Genomic DNA, 27,148 nt, shown 5'->3' on the forward strand with positions numbered 1-27,148 from the left:
CTCAATAAACCGGGCGCATTAGCATACTAGTAGAAATTATATAGCCCGGCTGGTAAACACCTCGGATACTTGGTGTCGTGCGTTGGATAGCGTAAGCGCGGGATTAGTTTTTGAAGAAAATGTCCGAGTTGAAGGTAAGCTTGCTTTTTTATTTAATTAAATACTGTACGTTTGTAGTATTTAAGCAACCTATACTGGTTATGACGGAAATAGGCTAATTCTAAAATTATCACCAGAATAAATATAGTGAAACAAAGTATGAATTTCAAATGTCAAAATCAAGAGTTATGTAAAAAAAGTCTAAGAAAAATCGGGCCCTAGTTTCGTGTCTTGTGGTCGCTGGTTTGTCGAACGACAACTTTTGTCAACCAAACTTACCGCATAATGGGGCCGTATAAAGCCATCAATGTTAGCTGTCACATTCTAAAAATGCGTTTTTCTAGACTACTTTTATTTAAGTACTTTTATTCCAAAATTAATAATTTTTGTTATTGTTTTGTCAGTATATGTCAGGCTTCGGCTCAGAGTTCTCATCGGAGGACCCCCGGCGGCCGGGCGCGCTGCCGGCGGGGCGGAACACCCCGCAGCGCTGCGCCTACGGCCTCTACGCGGAACAGCTATCGGGCTCCGCCTTCACCGCGCCAAGGAACGACAACAGACGCACCTGGTTTTACAGGTAGGTAGGCTAAAGTTAACAATGTTAACATACAAATTATACAATAGATGGCGCTACGTCAACATTGAGCTGCGTCAGAAGTAAGTGAGATCAGGTCATCGGGGCTTCAGGGTAGGCTCTGAGGGCCCCCTCACTACTAGGTGTACTCACTGGACTAGGTATGTGTTGGACAGGCTGCGACTCGGCTAACGGAGATTGTACAGCTTTACATATTGATAATTTGTACTTTCTTACCAACTTTTAACTTTACTAAAATACAATTTGTTTCAGGATCCGACCATCTGTAGTGCACAAACCCTTCAAGCGTTTGAATGTTGCCAAACATCTTACCCACAACTGGGACGAACAGGAACCTGACCCTAATCAGGTATACCTAAGCGTTTATAATGATAACATTACCAGTATACATTATTACAAAAATGATTGAAATACCAAAAGGATATAATAGAATAGAGCAGTACTGTCATAGTAAATTTTGTAGCCACAGTAAATTTACTGCCATCTATCGACACACGATTACAACTAAAAATAAAAATATCAAAAAATGTATTTATATATGGATAAATGTTTTTTTTATTTGCATTAATTATTTTTATATTATTTTGACCCATGTTCTTTCACTGATATGCGTTAAAATTGTTGAATAACCAACGAAAACGTCAACGCCATATATACGAGAGTAGGCCAAAGGTAGTGGCGCCATCTGATCAAGAATCAAATTTTCTTGTTTTTCGAGGCACGTTTTTTCCTTAGAATGTATCCATCTATTACGGAGTTATATATATATTTGATCTATCCAAACAGTTTTCACGAGTAAGGTGGTGACTATTATTACTGTGCGAGAGAAATCTTAAGATTTTTTTTAAGAAATCACAAATTACAATCATATGAAATCCAACAGCTCAAAAATGACTAAATCTATTGTTTCAGTCGCGCTGGCTGCCCTTCGACTTGCCAACCACCCCAGTGGACTTCGTATCGGGCCTGCACACAGTGTGCGGCGCGGGCGACCCGCGCGCGCGCAACGGACTCGCCATACACGTCTACCTGTGCAACAAGTCAATGGAGCGAAGCGCCTTCTATAGCAGCGATGGAGACCTCCTTATAGGTATGTCCTAATATACAACTCTAGCATGTAGACTATTTGTATGTCGTATGGGGTATCTAACAGGGATGTTGCGGATGCCGATTTTTTGACATCCGCGGATACCTTATCCGCGGATGTCCGATGTCCGCGGATGCGCGGTGTCGGATGTCCGATAACCTAACCTACATCTACTTACACACAGGTGCATAAAACGGTTTGAATATGTGATATTTTCTATAAAAAGGGACCTTATTGTCGATGGCGCTTATTACGCCATTATAAACGATACTCCGATATCAATACAATGCCGCGCGACGATGTGCGGCGTAAGCGCCATCGACAATAAGGTCCCTTTTCATAGAAAACGGCCCATATAATGACATTTAAATATTTTAATAGAAAAAAATATCGGGGGTAGTCGGTAACTAAGGTCATAGTTATAGGAACGAGAAACATGTAATGTAACTAATGTACCAACTCGATTATATTTACGTATTCGTATTTAGTTAGAATCGCACATGAGTATGTTCAGGTAGGTAGTAGTTTATGGTAATTAAAACACGTTTTTAATTATAGTAAAACTTATAATTATTTGCGAAAAATCAGAATTGTCTTTTTGTTGTTAAGTGCAAAAAATACAAACTAAATATAGCTAGGTATTGAATGTCCCTTTTTACAAACGAAGAACGAGTCATATATTTTTATCTCATATATGTGTATCTAAACTGATCCTAATATCTAAATTAAATTACAAAAAATTTAAAAAATTACAAGATAAAAAAACTGTTAAAAAATAAGTTTATAATTTTAAAAATACAAACCGCCTAAACATAGAGAGAAAGCAAAACAATTTCCTTATTTGTATTTGAACAATATCAAAACAATATAAAACTATAGATATTTATAGCCAATGTTGTCTATGGCACATAGCAAAAACAAGTCCAAAAAGATACAAGGTTAATCGGGTAAACTCCAAATCACTTCCGAATGGCGGGTAAAGTAATTGCAAAATCATCCATAATTCTACATGAGAGTCCATTTTCGGAATTATCCGACATCCGGGAGTTATTCGGTAGTAGGTACCTGGATACACTGCACTTAAGTGTTTACTTAAGACACATTGTTTCGTACAGTCGTCATTAGATATATCAAAGGAGATATATAATTTTGTTCAGATATTTGTGAACACTGGCTGCTTGGATATATCTAATGGTGACTATACGGATCCCACCGACACTTTCAACATCAACAACAGAAGAAGTGGCACAAACAGTACAACGGCCCTCGGTGTTATTCTGGTAGCCCAGTTGCACAAATCGCCCGCGCAGGCATCGCAGGTTTGAATGTTTCCTCCTGTTACTTTATGAGGTTCGGAACCCATACAAGAAGTCTCAGTGAGGTTGCGAAAGCCTGACCCGCATGTCCGCATCACAGTTTTCACTCCTAAAACTGTCAACAAAAAATAAAACGACTTTATAAATAACTAGCTTTTGCCCGCGACTTCGTCTGCGTGGAATCAGTAACAGCAGCTGGAGTAAGTTTAGCGCCTAGATAAAATGTAATAGCAAAAGCTTAATTGCTCCAATTGCTTGACATCTATTATCTGGATATTCATTAAATCTCTCAATTTCACCCCCCTTTTCACTCTCTTTAGGGATGATTTCAAACATAATAAAAACTATCCTATGTCCTTCCCCGGGACTCAAATTATCTCTGCCAAATTTCAACTAAATCGGTTCAGCGGTTTAAGCGTGAAGAGGTAACTCACAGACAGACAGACAGACTTTCGCATTTATAATATTAGTATGGATTAATCCAGCATTCCCCCGACTTCATAGGCACGTTCACTTCACCAAATGTCGGTTCCAAAAGTAAATGCATGGGCTTATAAAAAAACCGGTCAAGTGCGAATCGGACTAGCCCACCGAGGGTTCCGTACTTTTTAGTATTTGTTGTTATAGCGGCAACAGAAATACATCGTCTGTGAAAATATCGCGGTTCATGAGATACAGCCTGGTGACAGACAGACGGACAGTGGAGTGTTAGTAATGGGTCCTGTTTTTACCCTTTGGGTACGGAACCCTAAAAACGGCCAAAGCCATTTTGGGTCATGTCAATGTAGGGTTTTACAATCAAAGTAGTAGTATCGACACGGACAAAGTGACCATACATTAAGGTAGTGTGTAGGCATCTTTTTGGCACTTTGTTCAGAGGCCCAAGGCTCCCTTTGGCCTAAGTACTAAGTCTTTTTACTAAGAAAGGAAAACTTTTCGCGATAGCTCAAAAACTGTTTAACTGATCCATCATGCTCCGTGTACGTAGGAGTAACAAAACAACGGCACTGGGCGTGATCGCTAGTAGTTTGACCCATAGCGACTAATATAGCGAGACGCTGGGGGTGTAAAATGTGGTTAAAAGTCAGTAGATTCTTACTTATAGAAGCAGGGAGATAATATGGGTTTGTAGGGCCAGAAGACGATGTATCAATACTATCAATAAATGTTGATATTGTTAATCCGTCCCCCGAGTTGACATTATGAAAACTTACTTTTTCCAGTCATTTTTAGGCAGAACAATTCCAATCCAGGACCAAGTTCATCTGTGTGTTTAGTTTCGTTAGGCAATAGCTGTAGTGGTCCACCTTTGCAATCCCTCGTGAACATTAAGTCGTCATCACGTATATTCGCGGATCCGATAAAGGGGTCGGCACACCCCGCACTATCCACTCCATTTGAGTTACACGACCAACATCTGAGTGTTTCTCCTGGAAGTAGGTATAGAAATATTTATTATCACATCACCAATTCGAAAAAGGGCTTTTTCTTCCCTGCTAGGAGAGATCAAAGTAACACTTTTCTGTTCTAGGACACTACTCTCGGGATTCTACTATAGAATCCTTTGCTTCGTTTGGGATTCAATGGACGTCCTCGCCGTAAATATGTCATTTTGCTCCCTTGTGACACAATCTACTATTGTTATACAAGGGTGCAAAGTTGTATTTTACCCGCGAGTGTGGAATTGAAACACGAGCAAGCGAAATAATTTTATGGTTGATTTCTAAAATAGAATCCTGAGCGTAGCGAGTCGAGTGTTTCAACACACGAGAAGTAAAATACATTTGCAACCGTGTGTAACACAAAACGTTTCACCTAACTATAGCGAGGAAATTTAACTCCCAATTTAAATCGCGTCACGTTGTCAGACTTAATAACACTTGTGGATAAAATGGAAAAATTGTAGAATAATGAGAGCCTGTACGAACTGGTGTGGTGAAAATAAATTTCCTTACTAATAGTCTGTATCTTTAGGTATTTAAAAGAATGTAAACAAACCACAGTTAGATATATTATTGGGCAAGAAAATTCTTCAAGTCAATTAATTTAACCCGATGTGCCAAAACTTACAGAAGTTTTACTACGATATATTACTTACTCAGCGTAACAACGAAGCCGCTATATAATAATCTTGCTATTTTTCTTAATAGGAATATATCGGGATGATCTGATTAATCAAGACTAATTTGAACGTGTCATATATGCTATTACTTCGCCCTGGTTGTTTTTGACTGGGCAGGTATAGTACATGTTGTAACTTATATTATTATGAAAGTAATATGTACTTAAAATGCATCAGTGGAATGTTGTAATAAAAAAAGAATTTTTATGACCACTTGTTGATTGCAAACAATTATATTTTTATCATAGGTTATGCTAGATTTGGTTAGTCGAATAAATGTTTGCCGATTATTAGTGCCATCTCTTATAACTTATAAGAGCTATCCACCTACCTCTATTCGGCTAACCAAATCTAGCCTAACCTATGATATAAATATAATTGTTTGCAATCAACAAGTGGTCATAAAAATTCTTTTTTTATTACAACATTCCACTGATGCATTTTAAGTACATATTACTTTCATCATTATATAGATACCTAGGTCCTAGGTGTAAAGGTGTCATGGTGTGTGATACATATATGTATACTACATAATTGTAATGTAAATAAGTAGGTGTTTTTCGATATTTAAATAACTGTTACACCTACCGAATAAAAACAAATGGCCAAATAGGCCGAATATTCGTTGTATCTCTAGAATTAACCCTTAACCTGCAAAGGCTCGGTCTAGCCGTTCTACTAGCTAGAATATGTAAATGAGCTTGATCAAAAGTTGTAGTACTTGTAGTGTTAGTAAAAAGTCGCACAATAAAAAAACGTACTTACCATGCTGCACCATTAGTACAGCAATTATTAAAACTAGCAAGATACGCAAAGAATCCATTACTGCAATAACAAAATACAGGCAAATACGAATCGCTTAGATACTGTCCTTTCGAATAGGTACTCTACTAAAATCTGTTCTCACTCCTTCAATTGTTTTCAAGTGGCTATCCTATCCCAAGCCCAAGTGCGCGTTTCTTGCTGCATGCGTACTTACAAGTAAGTTGGCCAGGATAACTCCATCTCTTTCTTTCTTTATTACATAAACAATGGAACCCGTACATTCCGCATAAAGGCCCCAGTACACAGTATAAGGATGGTCACGACTGGCCATCAGAGGCCCTAACGCGAACCACGTTCGACGTGTTGCCTCTCTGTCGCACTTGTAAATTCGTACGTAAGTGTGACGGGGAGATTGTGGTGCGCAAGCGGGAAGTTGTCGGTTTTTATGTCACTTTCAAAGGAATCGTGGCGGTGTTTACACAGTCGCCCATGGCAGTGGCTTGGCATGGCCCATCGTTAGCCACTGTGTACTGGGGCCTTAACAGGCGATAAAGTTTGTTGCGTATATGTATAAGTATGAATAAATATGTTATTTTTAATTCTTAAATTACCTTTTGTACTTCTTCTTGAAATATAGTATTTGTAAGACAGAGACAAACTTTCCTTCATTAATTACGTGGCGGGTTAGGCGGGAGAGGGGGTCAAGCCGAATCTGACCAAATTTCACGTGAGGGAGAGGCAGGTCTCGGCAAATATCACGTATTTTTTTCTGTTAGTAAGTATATGTGCTTATGACAAGGGCCTGACACTCTTTGATAGAGAAAAATAGATAGTCTTATTGCGATTCCTATAAGAGGAAAGAGAAAATAGTGTCATGATTTGTCCTTATCACCGACCGGGTGGCATCATAGGTAGGAGGCGATGGCGAAATACCGAAATTTATAAGAGCGAAAGAGAAAAAATCCTATGCTGCCCAAATTTTATATGAATATTCTTTCTCTTATCCCCGGTCGCTCGGTGGCGCGTCTATAACTACTTGTATATACTGTCTATGACTTGTGAGCTCCAAACAGTTTTGATGTTGCCAGATTTCATGTAATTCCCCGAGTAACCTTATGAATGATGTTATTATTACACGACTCGCATTCCGAGTAATGAGTAATGAATGACATTCGACGCTGACGGAAATGCGATAATTCGGAGTCAGGTTAGGTATGTGTGTTGAATCTTGGTGACTGCTTGTAGAAAGTATTAGGCAATGATATGTGGCCTATTTAATAAAGCTACAATTTACAAGCGGAAGTTTCTTTTTAATACATAGGGTTAGTAAGAGAGTTCCGCTTGTAAATTGTAACTTGTAGGCCAATGATTATAATTATAGATAATACGCGCTCCAAAATTGATGCACTTGTGACGATTGCTAGTTTGCTCTTATCAGTCGTTGGACTTTAACTATACTAGTGACAAACATTAGTCGTCTCTATCTTAGGTATTCTCTTAACTATAGCTATCTCTTAAAAAAAACCGGCCAAGTGCGAGTCGGACTCGCCCACCGAGGGTTCCGTACTTTTTAGTACCTATTTGTTGTTATAGCAGCAACAAAAATACATCATCTATAAAAATTTCAACTGTTCTATCTATAAAAACATCACGGTTCATGAGATACAGCCTGCTGACAGACAGACGGACAGCGGTGTCTTAGTAATAGGGTCCCGTTTTTACCCTTTGGGTACGGAACTCTAAAAACAATAGATATTGTGTTTGCTGCAGTAGAGGAAGCAATTTTCCGTTTGTTATGTTAGATTATCTATTTATACAAAAGGTTTTTACGTTATTTAATTTTAATTAAAGTCATATTATTTTACTTTGAATAATAAAACAAATATATATTTTTTTAGTTTTATTGAACATATTATCATTCTAGTAATTTGGTATTTATTAAGCATACTGTTTTTAAACGAATAAAACAGATTTTTATCATACAATTATCACAAAAATAACCAAATGTCTAAGTACTTACACAATGGCTTATCAACTATCAATAAAAACACAGGACCTAAACGAATCAATATCTTTAATAAAACTCTCCTCTGCACAGACTTTTCTGAACTGTTATATAATAGTGGCACGGCACTCCACACTTCACTTTAAAGTCTGTACCTTAGACGGACTTCTCAAAAATAAAACACATTAAGTCATAAGTCATTAATAGAACATTCATGAGATTAAACATATTTATGGCACATAAATCAAACTAAATTAGACATTATTACTTTACTAGAAGAGCGTGTTTACAATGAGCCAACTGCCCCATTCGGCAGTCAACAGCGCTACGCTTTTATTACGGAAAGAGAAGTAATACCTTTATTTAGCACAGGGATCTTGCTTGGCACAGGGCTATCGACTGCGACGTGACCTAATTAAACTATAATGCATTCAGATGATGGTAATAAACAGCAAACAAAAACATTAATCCACCTCTATCTGACACATATGAGTAAACAAGTGCGATGCTGTATGCTTCCCATTTGTTACCGTCATCTGAATGCAAAATGAACTCCACAGATCTTTAAGTACATTGCAGGTCACGAATTCAATCTATCGATAAAATCGCATGCGATTTGATGTGAGTGGAGCCCTTTACTAACTACTCTTACCTACAGGGATTATTTCCTTTCGCAGGACACTTTCTGCTATCTTGCTGCTAAGAGCGACAGGAACAAGGAAACAACATATACCACTCTCTTTTGTCCTTCTCAGCAGAAAGTGTCCTGAAAGCTAGATATAATAAACCCCTCTGTGGTTGATTATACTTAACCTAATAGTAATTACTTACTTATAATTAAGTAAACAAAACAAACAAAGATGTTAATATAAAATATACAAAGACATGAAACATTTTTAATTCAACAATAACAGGAGTGGCGCCAACAGTACAGCGTTTGTGCCTGCTACGACGGCCCCGTTGCATAAGTCGCCTACGCACGCATCGCACGTTTCAATCGTTCCTTGAAATCTTTCTTGAAGTCGGGAGCCAAGTATACTCTGAACACATGATCCCTGTGTTATGTTGGGCAAACCCAATGTACAATCACGGAATACAAACTTTTCCCCAAAAACTGCAAAGTAAAAATAATTATTTGTATGCTTCAGCTTTCATCAGAACTAGACTAAAATACAAAAAAACCGGCTAAGGGCGGGTCGGACTCGCGCACCGAGGGTTCCGTACTTTTTAATATTTGTTGTTATAGCGGCAACAGAAATACATCATCTGTGAAAATTTCTACTGTCTAGCTATCACGGTTAATGAGATACAGCCTGGTGACAGACAAGCGGACAGACGGACAGCGGAGTCTTAGTAATAGCAAAGAGGATATAATAGGATAGAGCGGTACTGTCATAGTAAAATTTGTAACAGTAAATTCACTGCCATCTATCGACTGATATTATATACTAAGTGTATACAGTTTAGGTTTAATAGGTTAGTTTTAATTTTATAATATTGTAATTTTATTTATTATAATTTTATAAAATAAATATATGATTAAGATTTAATCAACTATATAAATTAATAAAACATTTGATCTCTAAACTGATAGTGGTCTTAGGTAGGTAACAACTACTATTCAATATACTCTATAGGTAACAATAATAAAACAGAATCCATAGACCGGTAAAATAAAGAGATTGTAAAATCCTATTATGAAAATAAACGATATGATACGATATGATGATGATATGGTATACTGTTCACTTTTTCTACAATAGTCCCAATGCCTGCTGCAACCGGTTCATGGGTGTCTATTGTTGCACCTGTGAACGGGTTCCAGCAGGCGTTCTACATGACATTAAAGCTCTCCAAGGGGCCTCTACGTGTTGGATCAATATCCCCACGCAAGCCTAGCAAAAGACCGGGATTTATAGGCCCGTGAAATCCACAAACAGAAAGAAATTAATAATTTTCATTTTTAGGGTCTCATAGGCCAAATGGAAAAACTGAATCCTAATATTGTTGTTATATTCGTTTACATGGGCTAAAGAACATAACAACTGCAACTGAAAGTGGAACTGAAAAATGGCTGTGACTGTAACATAGATGTCACAGCCATTTTTCGGTTGTACTGCAGATTGTTATAAATAACAAGAGAAAAGAGATCAAGTCATGAAAAAATCGCCCTTGCCTTGCGTAAAGAATTATAGAATTAATAAATACTTACCTTTTCCTACTAATTTTAAACAGACAAACTCCAATCCAGGATTAACTATATCTGTGTCTGTAGTTCCATTAGGAAGAATCTGAATATGAGACATAGAAAATTTTGATTCAAATTCACAGTCCTTCGTGAAAAGAAGGTCTTCTTTTACATCAGCAGATGCTAGGAATGGATCAGAGCATCCTCTCAAGCTCACTGTGTAACAATACCAGCACTTAAAGCTTTCTCCTGAAAATATACATAAAAAAGTAGGTACCAGGTAGGTAGGTAGGTTAATACCATGGTGGTTTACTTCAAATAAAACTAAGAAGCTGGTATTTTGCCTGATAAAATTTGTAAGCGTAGGGTGGTATTCCACCTGGCCAATTTGTTTGTCCAATGCAATCAATGTCATTGCATCTCACTCTCTCATTAAGCAAAATGTGAGACGCAATACACATTGGACAAAGAAATTGGATAGGTGGAATTGGAATACCCATAGGTTGGCATAGGCGAAACGTGAACCGAAAAGTTTTCGTTAAAGATCACAGTCCCAAAACGAAATTTTTCACAACATTCATACTTAAACTATTATTGTCTTGGATACCGCGATAAATAGGTACTCATAAAATAAAAGTTATAACGAATTTAAAATGGGTCTCGTCTCTATTGTTTCCCATAAAGTTTTAAGTTATAATGTATTGTTTGTCCACATTTTCGTTAGTCGTAATTTGGTTTTTGTCAGAAACGCGTAACTTTTCAGGATTGCCATAAAATAAAATAAACCTAACCTATTTATAGGATAACAGGAAAATCCTGAAAAGTTAACGGTTTCAGAATTATAATAACTAATGATAATATGACAATCATTACATTATAACTTTCAATCAAACAAAGTCAAACAAAGGGACCCCATTTAAAATACATTTACAGTAGTTTTGGATCGGACTACGTTTAGGATATTCTACGTGATATAATCTGTGGATTGTATTGTATTGTATTGTAGTTCGGGCGATTTTCCGCAACTCGACGACTGGCGCCTATTTTGCGTGACATGGGGGTGGGCTAGTCCTGCCAGCCCAGCTCCTCGAGGAAACCTATCAAACCTTTGATGTTGAGTAGGACCTCGGGGAGGTCTCTCGGGGATCCGAGATGTTTTGCCCTGTATGGGGCCACTCCGCTGCACTCCAGCACCACGTGAGAGGCTGTTTCTTCTGTCTCCATGCATCCTCTGCATAGGGGACTGTCTGTGACACCTGTTATAAAAAGATGTTTGTTAAATAGTCCATGACCTGTTATGACACTGGTTACCATGCTCAGTCGGGTCTTTCCTAATTGAAGGAGCACCCTTGTGAGCTTTCCGTTGATGCCAGGCATGGCTTGTTTGGCCTGTCTGCATCCAGTCTGGTTTAGCCAATGTTCTGTGTGTAGTTTCCCTGTACGTGCCAGCAGCATTGAACGTACCTTGCTAAACGGTATCGGGAGGATCGGTTCTGGGCCAATCGCTCCCGCACTCGATCCTTGCCTGGCAAGCTCGTCCGCAGCATCGTTACCCCGGGATCCGCTGTGTCCTTTGATCCATTGTAGGGTGATCTTATTGTTATGACATACCTCCATTAGTCGTTCGTGGCATTCGTGTATAAGTTTGGATGTGACTATATGGCTTTTTAGAGCCATCAAGACTGCTCTACTGTCGGAGAGTATGCGGATGGAGGATCCTACTACCTTCCTTGCAGTGATGGCAGCCGCCGCGTTTATGATGCCTATGCACTCAGCCTGGAATACCGAGTTATGGGCTCCTAGCGGAGTGGTGATTGACATGTTCAGGTCTTCTGAGAAGGTTCCAGAGCCCGATCCGCTGTCTGTTTTGGACCCATCAGTGAAGATTCTGAGCTCCCGAGGATTGAGTCCTTCGTAATTGTCGTCCTCGTATAACTGTATTTTGTACCTTTTGTCGAAGATAGCTTGTTTATGAATCCGATCCGTGCCCGAATTGAGCACTGGAAATTCGTCATATACCTTATCCAGGCAAGTTGTGTGAAGAGCTCCTATGATGTTGGACCATATATTAAGGGCTCGCAGCCTTACCGCTGAGAGACTGGCCTCTTGTTGTATGTGTAGGTGCAGCGGTGGAAGGCTTAACATGACCTCCATGGCTGCAGTCGGTGTGGACCTCGTACAGCCAGTGGTGGCCGCGCATGCGAGCCTTTGGAGTCTTTGTAGCTTGTCTCGTACGTTGCCTAGGTTTGTTCTTGGCCACCAAACCAGAGCACCGTAACAGAGTAAGGGGCGGATTATGGTCTTATAGAGCCAGAGAGTAATTTTTGGGTTGAGTCCCCACCTCTTACCAATCATCCTTCTGCATTGCCAAAAGACAACTCCCGCCTTGTCTATACGTTTGTTGATGTGATTGTTCCAGTTGAGTTTACTGTCGAGAGTTAGCCCTAAGTACTTAACTTCATCGGTCAGCTGTAGCTCGGTTTGGAAAAGTGTTGGTCTGGTAAAGTTGCCAAGCGCTCTTTTATTGGTGAACATTACCATTTCTGTTTTGGTGGGGTTGACTGATAGGTCGAATTCTCTACACCAGCGTTCTACAATCCGAAGAGCAGCCTGGGTGAGATCGCAGACTGTACTGGCAAATTTACCTGATATTAATATTGCCAGATCATCAGCGTAGCCTATTGTGTAGAAGTGTTTCTCGTTCAGTTTGGTTATAAGGTTGTTGACTACTAGGTTCCACAGCAGAGGTGACAGGACTCCCCCTTGAGGGCATCCTCGCACCGCCGCCACGGCCTGCGGTTCACCTGCATACCTTATAGTTCTTTTGTTTAGCATGTTCATAATCCACTTTGTTAGTCCGGGTTCCGCGCCGTGGCTATCCAAGGCATTCCCTATGCTGGTAAAGTGGGTCTTGTCGAAAGCGCCCTCGATGTCAATGAAGGTGCCAAGGCACAGTTCTTTGGCATGGATGGCTCTCTCAATGCGGCTGACGACCATGTGTAGTGCCGATTCTGTGGATTTACCTGAGCTGTACGCGTGCTGGTTGTTGTGCATCGGTGTGTTCTTTAGCGTTCGATCCCTCAAATCCCTGTCGCACAGTTTTTCCAGTGTTTTCAGCAGGAATGATGTGAGACTGATGGGCCTGAAGGATTTAGCCGCCGTGTAGTCATTCTTACCTGGTTTTGGTATGAATATCACGTTCACATCCCTCCATCTCCTGGGCACGTACCCCCAGGCTAGGCATGCTGCCATGATGTTGGTCAGGGTTTCCTTGATGGGCTCTAGACCCCACTGTAGGAGAGCAGGGAAGATCCCATCCGGACCAGCCGCCTTGAAGGGATGGAAACTGTTTATAGCCCACCTGAGTTTCTCAGCGGTGACGACTCTGTGCGCCATTTGCCAGTTGTTGTCTGCTGTACTGTATACCTCATCCTGCTGATCTTCATCGGCGAGACTTACGCATCCTGGAAAGTGAGTTTCCAGGAGAAGGCGTTGGGTCTCTGCAGGGGAAGATGTGTACGTGCCATCGGGTTTCCGGAGTGAGCCCAATTGCGATGTGGTCTTGTACGCTAATGTTTTCCTTACACGGTTGGCGTGGTCTAGTGTTTCGATGCTGCTGCAGAAGTTCCTCCGTGATAAGGATCTCCAGTACCGCAGCCTTTTTTTGTAATTGGCCTTGGCTTCATAGTAGTTGTCCCAGTCTACCTCGGCCGTTGTGTTCATGGCCCTGTTGAAGAGTCTCCTGGTTTTCCGTCGGAGTCTCTCCAGTTCTGGACCCCACCACTTGTGTCCCGTTATGGCAGTCCTTGCCGGTGGTTTTAAGGGACACGCCTTGTGGTAGCTGTCTACGAGGGCATCGGTTAAGATGTTTACCTGCTGTTCTATTTCAGTCGGTTCCCGGAAGTCGTCCCTCGGAGGAAGCAGGTCGAGGCTTTCACCTAGGACCTTCCTGAAAGTGGCTCGGTCCGTTTTCCTGGGATTCCTTCGGGCGGTTGGTGTGTCACTAGATGCTAGTAGATTGAAGCGAATCCATCTATGGTCTGAGCAAAAGGCCTCCTGGGAGACGTGCCATCCCATGACTAGTTCACTGACCTCCTCCGAAGCCAGAGTCAGGTCAATAATCGTCCTGCATCGTTTGTTTACGAATGTTGGTTCGGCACCTACATTTAAAATGTTTAGATTAGTAGTCACAAGATATTCAACAAGTGTCTTACCTCTGTTGTTACTGGTCTCCATTCCCCAAAGCGGGTGGTGTGCGTTGGAGTCGGCCCCGATGATTAATGCGAGGCCCGCTCTCTCGCAGTGGCTGACCAGTCGTTGTAGTTCGGCGGGCGGCGGCTCGTCCTCTCCGGGCATGTACGCCGAGGCAAGGACTAGGTCGCGACAGCCTGTTGGCAGTGGAACTTGTAGTTTAATCGCACACAGGTCTCTGGAACAGAACTCAGTGAGCGGTTGTGCAATGATATTGTTAGTGGTTAGGATACAAGCCCTAGGGACGGCGTGTACCGTGGAGTAATAGAGCTTACCTTTCGTGTCGGAGAGCCCGCGTATGTGACCGTTGCCCACCCATGGTTCTTGTAGGAGGGCAACGGCTGTTGGCAAACCTACCAGGCAGCGTCTCAGTTGGGCCGTAACGGCCACGCTGTGCTGGAGGTTTGCTTGTAGGACACTAGCCGGTATCCATGTTGTCGGTGGTGGGGTCTCCGTCTTGCATCTCCCCTCCCTCCTTCAACATGTCGGCCAGCCCCGTCTCTATCCAAGCCGACAGGTACTCACCGTCGGATGATGTCCCGGCTGGTTCGTCACCAGTGCCAAGGAGTTCATCTTCCGAGGGTTCGGCTGTCGTTGGCTTGGGCATCGATCTCCGGAGGCAGATTTACTCTGACCGGGGGTGCCCGGGGCCTGTCGACTAGGGACCTGTGCTCCCGTTACCCTTAGGGTGGAGTCCTGCAGGGTGGGAGGCTGGTACAGGTATTTGCCTCCGGGACCCCTGAACCTGAGGTAGACATTACCCACTCCGCAGTTCAGGGATCTCCCCCTCTCCATAAAGGCGGGGACGAGGTCTTCGGGGATTGTGAAGGCGACAAACCACCCCTGGTCTTGCCGCAGTATCTCAATGATGGACCAAGTGCCGACCTTGGCCCATTCATTCTGGTACTTCAGTCCGTCAGCTGCCTGACGGACGTCTTCCCAGGACGAGTTGTTGATGTTGGGTATAAGGAGCCGCACTTAACTCTCCTTGCCATCTCCGACTGGCGAACTGCCGTTAGGGAGATGTCTGGCAAGGTTAGGGACTGGATGCATCGCTGAGACCAGGCGGCCGAGTATTCGTCCTCTGCGAAGACCCTCAGCTGCCCCTCAGCGAAAACCGGTTTACCCTTGAATTTAGGTGGCCGGGCTCCCACGATGTTCTTCCTCGCCTCCACCACGATTGCTTGGTGCAACCCGCGGAGAATGGCGTGGGATGTTTCAGCGGAGATCTTACCCGACTTTGCGTCCGTGATGACGATCGTCAGGTCAGATGCCGCTGCTTGTGCGTACGACGCTTTCGGTTGGCTGGGGCTCACTAGTCGCTGCTTTTTGTTATCTCCTTGCGGGGAGAAGGACTCATCTCGCGTCCTTTTAGCAGTGGCTCGTGCGAACTTGCCTGGCCGTCGTTTGGGTGGAACTGCAGTCGGAACAGCAGGGCTACTGGCCGACCTTCCTGCCTTAGGGGGTAGGATGGAACCTTTCCCCTTCGGCGGAGGCTTACCAGCAGCATCCTGCTTGTTGAATGAAAAATGAAAAATGAAAATTTATTAATAACATTAGGTTACAGGTCAGGGTTGTATAAGATTTGAAATTCGTATAGTATCAATAAATCAATGTTCGGCGCCGGTTCGGGTGCCGGCTTCTGAGAAGCCCGTGCTCCCTCCTCGGTTGCAGGGTTGTGTGTCTGTGTGTGTGTGTGTGTCTGTGTGGTGCCCAGTTGCTGCTCTCGTGCTAGCCGAGCCGCGCGCCTCTGGTTCATATTTTTCTTCTTCTTCTTAGCCACCCCACCTTGACGTTGAACAGGGGGGGGTGGGTTGGAAGAGGAAGAAGTCCCGGCTCTGGCTGGGTGAGGCTTCCCACTAGTGGGTCGCTTCTTGGGCCTGCGGTCCACTACCTGGCAGTCCAGGAATGTGTTTGGGCCAGTCTGCTCCCCAGATGAACTAGGTTGCTGACCAGCCGGGTGGTTTGCTTGACGCACTGTCGCTGGGACAGCTTGTCTCGCATGTGTGGCTTCACCATTAGCGATGAACGCTGCTGGATCAGCTTGGGGGTTTTCGTTCGACCTGTTATCCATAGTTCGTACGTTTTATCTTCATCCTCATCGGCTCCCACCCTACAAGGGCCCACAACATTGGGAACGTTTACCGGCACATATAAAAGGTGCTTTCAGTCGTTAGGACACCGACTCGGGTATAGAAGTGAGAAGTTGGCTAGTTGCGCGACATCGGAAATTTGTGAAGGTGGGACGTAGGGTCGCCCAGGTCAGACGCCCTCCGCCAGAATCACCTAAACGAATCTTCTCAGCATGGCCTTTCACCACCACATCAGCAGCCGAAACTACCTCTGCGGCCCTCCCACTTCTTGCCGTGAGCCCACCTATGGTACCTCACTAGACCATTTCCCGGACTGTGGCTAGTAGCCCGGGCCACCGTTTCGCCCGAAATTCGGGCCGAAGCAGACGTGTTGCCACGCGGGTTGGCAATGGCTCAATCGCCAGGATCCCGTCATCCTTGCTTACGGCGCTCAACTGTGCAGGTCCTAGCACAGGTGGGTTGTGTGTAAGTTGTCAGCAGTAACCCACTCCTGCTGACAACACCAGTGTGGATGTTAGCCGTGACTAGAAAGAGGCACGAATGCCAGTCGCTAGTGACGTTGCCCAGGGTGGACCAGAGGAGACAGACGGACCTTTGGGCGGGCCGAAGCCCACCCAAACTTCCCCCTGTCTCCCGCTCGGGGAGGTCATCACACCACTCCACTCTGTGGATATGATCCGATAAATTATTTCATTCGTATACTAATTTGTAATAGTTATTAAATTATATTTTATCTTACCTTTGTGCCCATTATTGCTGACAAAATACAAGCACACTCGAAATTAAAATTGAATGGTCACCAAATTCCTGAAGAGAAATGCTTTAACTTCAGTTATAAAGCCTTTATTCAAGAAAGGGATCATGACAGATAAAAGCAACTATAGGCCTGTGGCGCTTTTGCCAGTTATATCGAAAGTCTTTGAGAAGGTCATGTACGCGAGGATTTTTAAATTCTTAAATAAAAATCGCATCCTCTGCTCAGAACAAAGTGGATTCCGTAAAGGGAAATCAACTATACAAGCTGCATTTAATTTAGTTTGCACTGTACTGGATGCACTAGATGCAAACGACATAGTTATAGGCTTATTCCTAGATTTAAGTAAAGCTTTCGATTTCGTAGATCATTCAATTCTACTTAAAAAAATTGAAAAATATGGCATAAGGGGGCCCGCATTCAAATGGCTGCATAGCTATTTATCAGATCGTCACCAAATAACTAGGATTCAATATACATCTTTGACCGATAATTCTAAGCTAAATGTCGACTCTGTTTCACGTATAAATCACAGTGGAGTACCGCAGGGCAGCATATTAGGGCCACTCCTATTCTTGCTCTATATAAATGATCTTCCTACTTGTATTAAACATCGCTGCCTTTTGTTTGCAGATGATACAACGATAATTATTAGAGGTAAAAACGACAAAGAGCTAAAAGAGAACATAAATGCTACTTTGACTGATGTAGGGCATTGGCTGCATCGGAATGGTCTCTGCATGAATGCTTCAAAAACTAAATTAGTTCGATTTGCTACAAGGAATAGTAAAATAATACCATTAACTATAAAAATTGATAATGAGCAAATTGAAGAAGTATCACATACAAAGTTCCTAGGCATTGATATAGACGAATATTTAAATTGGAAACAACAAATAGACGTAGTTTCCACTAAAATCAATAAATTTATTTATGCCATAAAAAAACTGAAGCGTATCACTTCTGACAAAACCGCGCTACTTGTTTATCATAGCTATGTTGCTTCTGCACTGCGCTATGGAATAGTATTATGGGGAAATGGCACAAATGTAAAACAAGCTTTCATAGCACAAAAAAAATGCGTGAGGGCTATAGCGGGAGTCAGGTGGTCAGAGTCATGCAGGCCGTTGTTTAAAAAGTATGGAATCTTGACAGTTCCGAGCTTATACATCTTAGAAATGTGTAAATTCGTTAAATGCAATTTGGAATTATTTGATCAGAAATGTAACATTGGAAAGCGCACAGTCACACATAAAGCTTTGATTGTCCCAAAAAGTAGATTAGAAGTGTATAAGAAAAATTGCTACCACATGGCTGTCCGCATTTACAATGCACTTCCTATGTCATGGACAGAGTTACCAAGCAACAAATTTTTCTCTAAGTTAAAAACCTTTCTATTAACTGAATGTTTTTACAATCTCGATGATTTTTTTCTCAGAACAGAACAAAATCGATCGCTTGACATGTAAATTATAATGTATATTGACTTGAATTGTAATGTAAACTATACTAATATTGAATTGACTCTGTCTTTGGAATGTAATTTATCTAGCTATTATATATATATATTACTATAGGAATAAGTCTATTGTATACCCTAAACCGGTTGATTGTGACACTTACTATTATAAGATACTATTGTAACATCTGTATACTGACATGCACAATCTGACAATAAATGATTACTTACTTACTTACTTACTAGTTAAAAGCATTTGCTAATTCGCTTCATTCGATACCAAGGCGCAATTCGCTATTCCAAGAAGTGTACTCCAAACTCAAAACGACTTTGACCTCGAAATACGAATCGCTGATAGGCGGCGCTGGCGTAGCATGCGATTAGGCGGGAAGTTTATACCATGTTTCTACCATACCAAATCACCAAATGTCGCTGAAATGAGTTGCCAGCATTAAAAAAACATTAAGGAACAGACTGGCCTGGTTTTAACCAATAATTCTATCCGTGCCTCGGTTTACAAAATGAGGTCATAGGTTAAAGGCGATGAGTCGATGATTGTAAACTCTAAATGGCTCTGCTGGTCCATGGTTTTAAGTTCCTAAGCTAATTATCAAAATGATTTGAATGATCGAAATTAAACTATCGTGAGACATATTTGAATGATTTTGCATATAGTGTATTCGTAGCAGCTCGGTAGCCTAATTTGTAAGTTGAGAAGGCGCGAAATTTAAAATGCTTACATTTTCACAACAATTTTATTAAAAACCGGCCATTACGCAAAAAAACGGCAAAAAAATCACGTTATGGGAGCCCCACTTAAATATTTATTTTATTCTGATTTTAGTATTTGTTGTTATAGCGGCAACAGAAATATATACTTACATCATCTGTGAAAATTTCAACTGTCTAGCTATCACGGTTCATGAGACAGACGCCTGGTGACAGACGGAGGGACAGCGAAGCCTTAGTAATAAGGTCCCGTTTTTACCCTTTGGGTACGGAACCCTAAAAAAATACTTATTTGTTCCAGTGCCCCAACAAGGCACGCTGCGGATCACGACGGAGTTCGGCATCATGGAGGTCGCTCCCAACGAGATCGCTGTAGTTCAGCTGGGCATGAGGTTTGCTGTCGCCGTGGACGGACCATCAAGGTAATATTACTCAATATAGTTGGTTAATTTATTCCAGTGCCTCATTCAACGAGGTACGCTGCGGATCACGACGGAGTGCGGCATCATGGAGGTCGCTCCCAACGAGATCGCTGTAGTTCAGCTGGGCATGAGGTTTGCTGTCGCCGTGGACGGACCATCAAGGTAATATTACTCAATATAGTTGGTTAATTTATTCCAGTGCCTCATTCAACGAGGTACGCTGCGGATCACGACGGAGTTCGGCATCATGGAGGTCGCTCCCAACGAGATCGCTGTAGTTCAGCTGGGCATGAGGTTTGCTGTCGCCGTGGACGGACCATCAAGGTAATATTACTCAATATAGTTGGTTAATTTATTCCAGTGCCTCATTCAACGAGGTACGCTGCGGATCACGACGGAGTTCGGTATCATAGTGATAGCGGTTCGCCAAAAAACGCTGCAAATTTGACCCGAAGCACCAAAAATTTTTATAAAAAGGAAGAGAAAAAAGATGACGTTATAACATAACCGTCATGTTTTTTTGTATGGAAAAATATATATTTTTGTTCAGAAACCTATCGTGTGTGGTATTAAATGGAAGGTCATTCTGAGCCGGTTCTAAAAATATATCACATCATTACATTTCAGAAATAACTTTCAAAACATACCAAAACAAACCAAACATCCTTCAGATACGATATGGCAGATTTTTTTGTTAAGTTAGTATATGCAAACCTTTTACAGCTTACCATTATCTTGCTGTGTAATTGTTTCTTAAGTATTTAACTATTTGTTTACTGTATGTTATTTTTCATTTCTCAATAAGAGGGTCATTGTTGTTCTAAAAGGTGTGCAGAAAATGATATGTGTCTGTGTTTGTCGCATTTTACGTTCGAAGTACGATTTTTTTTACGATAAGCAATTAAATTTTGAGTTTAAATGGATTTGTTATTCAATTTCCATTCTGATATTTGACTTCCCATTCCATAAATAACGATACTTTTGCATAAATTCTTAATTCAAAGTACCCTCAAGAAATACTGTAAGAATGTATCCCTTAGTCATGTTTAAAAAAACACATGCATTTTACTTTCCTCGTATTCGAAATGAAAAGTAGAGTGTTTAACTCGGGTGGAAGGCACACATTTCCGCCGAGGTATTTTGGCGCTCGAACGCAGTGAGAGCGCCAATAGTCCTAGGCTTGCTTCGCTCGCGCGCACAATATCGCCTCGTGTGTAATGACCAACTTAGCTCACTTGTATCACAATAGTTATTTACGATACAAGTGCGGAAAAGAGGAAATTCGAAACGAGTGGCGATAAATTAAAACACGACCGCAGGGAGTGTTTTAAATCGACACGAGTTGCGAATTACCTTTTCGCACGTGTATCGTACAACGTTTTACAGTACATATGGCCCTTTAAACTTCCGACATATGCACGAAAAGTGCTCATTCCCGCACTAGTGCGAGAAAGTAGCACCATATGTACTGTAAAGTACTATTTATGTCTTTTTTCTTCCTGTCTGTTACCTTCCGTGATTCTTCTCACTTGTTGGTCTCATCGGAAGATCAGCGCTGGGAAGCCACCAGCAACATGCTGAGATGAGCCCATTTCATGGCACCAATCTTATTCTATTTTTTCTTTCATATTATCTAATGTCTCTTTTGTTTGTGCTTACGAATTAAATAATTATATTCTGTTTCTATTCATTACATAACTTATTGAACCTTCCAGATTTTTTGGGTAATCAAAAAAAAACATTAACATAGTCAGTCTCTTTTATGTACCTATAGTAGCCTCCACCGATAGGATCCTTTACTTGTCTAAATGTATGTTTCAAATTCATGTTAATTACGTCATTCGGAGATAACAATAAACCTCTCAATCTCTCACTAAGCGAAATGTGAGACGCAAATACACATTCGATAAAGAAAATAGACAGGTGGAATACCTTACCTTCTCGACCCAAAAAATCTCCAAAATGCCTTTTATATGATATTGACCCACATTGGAGCAAGTCGTTTTTTTGAACGGTTCTTACCTAAAGCCTGTGCTTTCATACAGAACGGCCACGCACCGCCCCGCCCTGATTCGAATTACCTCGCCCCACGACAGCAGATTGACGACCTTTTGCCGACCGCTCAGTACTGTTTTTTACTTACACAATGACGTACGCATGCCGCGTGTACACAGACGTGCCGTTCACACATAGAAACCCTGGTGATTTTTGGTCATAGACCTAGCATTACGTAGATGAGCTATACGCGTGCACCCGTGAGGGACAGAACATATGCAATGCGACAATATATGATTGGTCGAGTAGATTTGTAGCCCACCATAAACCATACTAAATTTACGGTGGGGAATAAAATAAAACGTGAGACTGTGACAAGGACAAACATTAACAGCGCTTTCTCTGCTACTCCTACTGAAATATATATAAGACTATCCCGTTCGGTCATTTCCCCCCCACCCCTCATGCCCGATCCAGTTATACTAGATTCATGTTTTTGGTGTATAGCGTGTCCGCCCTGTGCCTAAAGTCAATTAAACGGTTCCCATTTAGACGGTTCAGTAGGCCTAGCACATGATTGGCGCGACTGCAGTATCCCGCGGCGAGATAGACTACCCGTCTTTTTCTAACTATGTCAATAAAAGATGGACGGGTAGTCTATCTCGCGCTAGATACTGTCGCGCCAATCATATGCTAGCCCGAATGGAACATCACCTGACTATATCTCTACTATACATATTAGTTTGTAGTACCTACACTTCAACTGTGTATTTGTTCCAAGCAGGGGCTATATCCTGGAGGTGTTCGACGGACACTTCAAGCTGCCGGATCTGGGCCCAATCGGAGCCAACGGCCTGGCCAACCCGCGCGACTTCCTCACACCTGTCGCCAAATATCACGATGAGGACAATATCGGTAAGCGTGGGACGTATCGTATAGACTTACCCCTTTATTCATAAAACTTTACGGGCCTAATTTTGTTAAATTATGTTTTATCCCTTTCTTACAAATACATAGGTAAGTCAAAATGACAGATAAAGACAAACGATAATAAAGGCAAATAAAGAACTTCAGGCCAGTAACGAGTTTATGAATAACGCCATTTTTTTCTGATTATGAACTAATTTTATTTTTATTGACGATTTCACTTTTTTCTCATAATCATCAGTTTAGATAACGTAGGCGGGTAAACTACAGCGACCAGTTTTGACTCATAGTTCTTCAGAATTGAAAATGGCAAGGGAGCATTCCGCTAATTTTCTCAGGATTTGCAGGTATAAGAGTTTCCTTTTCTGTGACAAATGGTCAAAAATATGCACAGAAAAATATTTATCTGCTTTAAACGCCGAAAAAAAGTCCGACACAGGAAATAAAATGCGTTTGTACGGGACATTCCGTGGAATGCTCCAAGGTTCTATCTAAACTACGAGAAGGAATGATCAACATTTTGACAGGCCGACTTTTACAAAAAAAATTGTGCCTGGGATGCCGTGGTTACATCTGGTCTAATGGTCATAATAATTACCTATGTCCGAATAAATTTCTACTAATATTAAATGCGAAGGTAACAGTCTTGTCTGTTAGGTACCTCTTCACGCTTAAGCGACTAAACCGATTTAGATTTAAGGCAAGGACATAAGCGTTAAGGGCATAAGTTTTTGTCATATAAATCATCAGTCTACACTGACGAAGTCTAGGGCAAAAGCTAATACTGATAACGTCAATATTTTTTAGACTTCACGATAATCAGCAAATACCAAGGCGCGTTGTTCGCGGCCCAGCAGCGCCACTCGCCGTTCGACGTGGTGGCGTGGCACGGCAACTACGTGCCCTACAAGTACAACCTCGCCAACTTCATGGTCATCAACTCCGTGTCGTTCGACCACTGCGTAAGTCACTTTGTACTTTGTACCTACCACAGTTATTGATTGTGTAAGATATAGTTTGTCAAGGGACTGTCTCATTTCGGGCGTAGACGGAGAGTCATACTCTTTGTCTTGCACTGGTGCTGGCGCCCAAAAGAAGGGGATGACTAGTTTTTTTTGTTCTTATTTACTGACAAGATTTGCTTGACCAACTATATCTATATGTAGCCTAAGAAAAAATCGCAAATTCATAAACGGTAACTTTTGACAACGAACCAGTTACCGCATAAAATCTACGGAGCCGTACAGCGCCATCTGTATTCGCTATAATTTTCGACTCTCTCGAGGCACTCTAGGGCGGAGCAGCTGCCTCATTAAAATTCCGGCATTGCCTCTACGTAAGATTTTGTATAACATTATGGACCTGCATAGTATTAATTACATTTGTCTCCAGGACCCTTCAATATTCACGGTGCTGACGTGTCCGTCGACAAAGCCCGGGGTAGCCATTGCCGACTTCGTCATCTTCCCACCGCGATGGTCCGTGCAGGAGGACACTTTCCGGCCACCATATTATCATAGTAAGTTACTTACACATACCTATGTACTAACTTACAGTTCAATCAGCAACAGAACGGGCTACGCAGAATAGTGCCCAAAATAAATAGCTGTTTTAAAAAGCCTTCACAAGTTTCACAACGACGGCCTATTCGAACTAACTTGATTTGTTATCGATATGATAGGAACGTGACACGACTCATGCTGAATGCTGCTCCTCGTGTTCTAACTGTATTTGACGGTTCCCTACGCTCATGACCATAGGGTTACTCTGTTGGCTTCATTCTTATTCTCTCGCCCGTGCCTATTAGCCCAATGTTGGCATTGCTGCATTTAGAGCTGACCGTAGACCTACCTGTTTTAATCTATAATGGAATTGACCCTGTTAAGTGAGTGCGCATACTCCACCGACAAGAGCCATGCTCTTAAATTATGATGATGATAAAGTGAACAATTTATTATCCCAGGAAACTGCATGAGCGAGTTTATGGGGCTGATCCTGGGCGCTTACGAAGCCAAAGAAGGCGGGTTCCTGCCGGGCGGCGCCTCGCTTCACTCCACGATGACGCCGCACGGGCCGGACGCCCAGTGCTTCAACGCCGCTTCGCGAGCAGAACTCACGCCGCAGAAGATAGCTGTGGGGACTCAGGTACGAGGCTAAGCGACAAGCATAGTATGCATCTTTTCAAATTACTTTTTCGTCTAAGACGGTAATCTGTTAAACAAAAGCCTTTGTTTCTTTTGTGCGTGCGGTCGCCCATTGTGTACCATTGTCTCTGACAATGGCACGCGCCGTAGCACGGGCGGGCACAAAAGGAACAAAGGCTCTTGTTTAACAGATTACCGTCTTAGACGAAAAAGTAATTTGAAAAGATGCAGACTATACCTGGTAGGCGGTTCTCGCTTCACTCCATGATGACACTACACGAGCCTGACGCGTAGTGCTTCAACGCTGCGTCGCAAGCAGAGCTCACACCGCAGAAGATAGCTGTGGGGACTCAGGTAAGGCGAAGGAGGATTTCTGATAAGTTATAGATTTATGTTGGAAGCCATGCTCAATTATCAAAGTAAATAGGGGCGAGGTACCTCCTATCGACAAGAAACGGCATGGCATGGCCCAACATGAAGGTACTTCCAGTCTACGCACCATTTCTGCGGAGAATATGTGCTGTGACTCCTCACAGCTCACGACATCTAAAAGATTGCTTTGATACCATTTTCTGCCTCTGAATCATTCTCAGATATGCAACTCGATTTCATATGTTATTTTTATTCCCAACAGGCCTTCATGTTCGAGTCGTCACTAAGCATGGCCATAACCAAGTGGGGAGCAGAGACGTGTCAGAAACTAGACGCCAAGTATTACGAGTGCTGGCAGGCACTCCCTAAACTCTTCTCGGATAAGATCAACATCTAGAATAAAGTTTCGCACAATAAATAGTTGATAATAAAATGAGGTAGATAACGGCATGGTTAAGGAACTTATTCGATAGAAAATATTGTCATTATCACGCGTCTGCAGCCCGCTTCTCATGAGAATATGACAAGTGCTACTTTAATTAGCACTACGTGCCCATGCCGAAAACTTCAAGGGCCATATGAGCTGTAACACGTGCGAACTGCGAAGGTAATTCGCAACTTGTGTCGAATAATGTATTATAATTCGTGTTATTACACTATCTTCGGTCCCGTTTTAATTTATCGGCACTCGTTGCGAATTTCCTACTTTTCGCAGTTGTATCGTAATTGTATTAAGTCATGGACATAACGTTATTACGTGTACTACAATGTAATAAAATATTCACTACTTTTTTATGAAACTATAAATGGAAACGCCAACTTTATATGTTCTTTCTAACACTTTGTAAATAAATATGTTGAAAAAATCTTGTTGTGTATTTCAATAAGTATTTATAAGTTAAATAATCACGACTCCCAAAAAAATTTTGCCATTTTGTCCTCTGACACTGTGCTTCTTTATCTTACTACTGGGAGTAATGTCAATTTCAATCAAATTAAGATCAGATTCAGTTCGAATGCCACTCTTGCACTTAAAGTGTTTATGTCATAGGAATATTACAGCGGTCACAGCGGTGTTGTTAATTATGTGAAAGAAAATCCAGTTACATATTACTTACTTTTATTCGTAATAATAGCGGAACTTAAAATTATCATCCATTACTGCATTAACATTATAAAATACCCTCGTTCAGTCGCGTCACCCGAGAAATGTACACAAAACACAAATCTGAAGGAATCCTCGTGACTAACGGATTAGTTAATAAATAAAATGAGATTTCGTGACGCGGTATCTTGGGGACGCTTTCGACGTCTCCCAGGACTATACATATTCCCTGATAGTATATTACTAAAAAGATCAGGAAGAAAACAATTGCGTGACTACTTGACTAGTGTTACGGATGGCCCCGCTAAAACATAGCTTAGTAACATCTGCCCAGCCAGGAACATATTTAGTTTAGCTAACTTGGCGGTTTCACTCACGTATTTTTAGTCACTCGTGCGACATGTTTCGGAGAGCCTAGGTCTCCATTTTCAAGCACTAACAGTGCCTGAGTAAGTAGCGGTCACGACGGGCGGGCGGCACGTACTGCAGCGCGCCGCGCCGCGCGAGTGACTAAAATACGTGAGTGAAACCGCTAACTTAGCAAAGTTAGTATGTCTCACGATAGTTTAAAATCGAATATATTTAGTGCCGTTTAATAGCGGGGAGATAAAACAATTATAGATAATATATTTAAGTAGAAATCGACAGACAATTCTTTCTTCTCAGGCATTTGTGGTAATGTACTAATATTAATATTCTTTAGTTACAAGATTTTATGAA

The 27,148-nt window shown here is 41.8% G+C and overlaps 2 protein-coding genes across 2 annotated transcripts; one reads left to right on the forward strand and one right to left on the reverse strand.

The window, feature by feature from the left end:
- LOC134746715 (homogentisate 1,2-dioxygenase) lies at positions 1-26,171 on the forward strand. The gene is made up of 10 exons (XM_063681233.1): positions 1-134; positions 504-676; positions 947-1,043; positions 1,607-1,784; positions 19,765-19,885; positions 22,665-22,795; positions 23,615-23,769; positions 24,200-24,326; positions 24,771-24,952; positions 25,586-26,171. Exons 1-10 carry the CDS (start codon positions 120-122, stop codon positions 25,718-25,720), a joined length of 1,314 nt encoding a protein of 437 aa, XP_063537303.1. The 5' UTR covers positions 1-119; the 3' UTR covers positions 25,721-26,171.
- LOC134746385 (uncharacterized) lies at positions 2,327-6,192 on the reverse strand. The gene is made up of 3 exons (XM_063680754.1): positions 5,985-6,192; positions 4,312-4,527; positions 2,327-3,212 (listed from the first exon to the last, which is right to left on the reverse strand). The coding sequence occupies exons 1-3, from the start codon at positions 6,040-6,042 to the stop codon at positions 2,980-2,982; spliced, it is 507 nt and encodes a 168-aa protein (XP_063536824.1). The 5' UTR covers positions 6,043-6,192; the 3' UTR covers positions 2,327-2,979.
- Positions 26,172-27,148: the final 977 nt, after the last annotated feature.

Source organism: Cydia strobilella, chromosome 13 (genome assembly GCF_947568885.1).
Source record: "Cydia strobilella chromosome 13, ilCydStro3.1, whole genome shotgun sequence".
Lineage (NCBI taxonomy): Eukaryota > Metazoa > Arthropoda > Insecta > Lepidoptera > Tortricidae > Cydia > Cydia strobilella.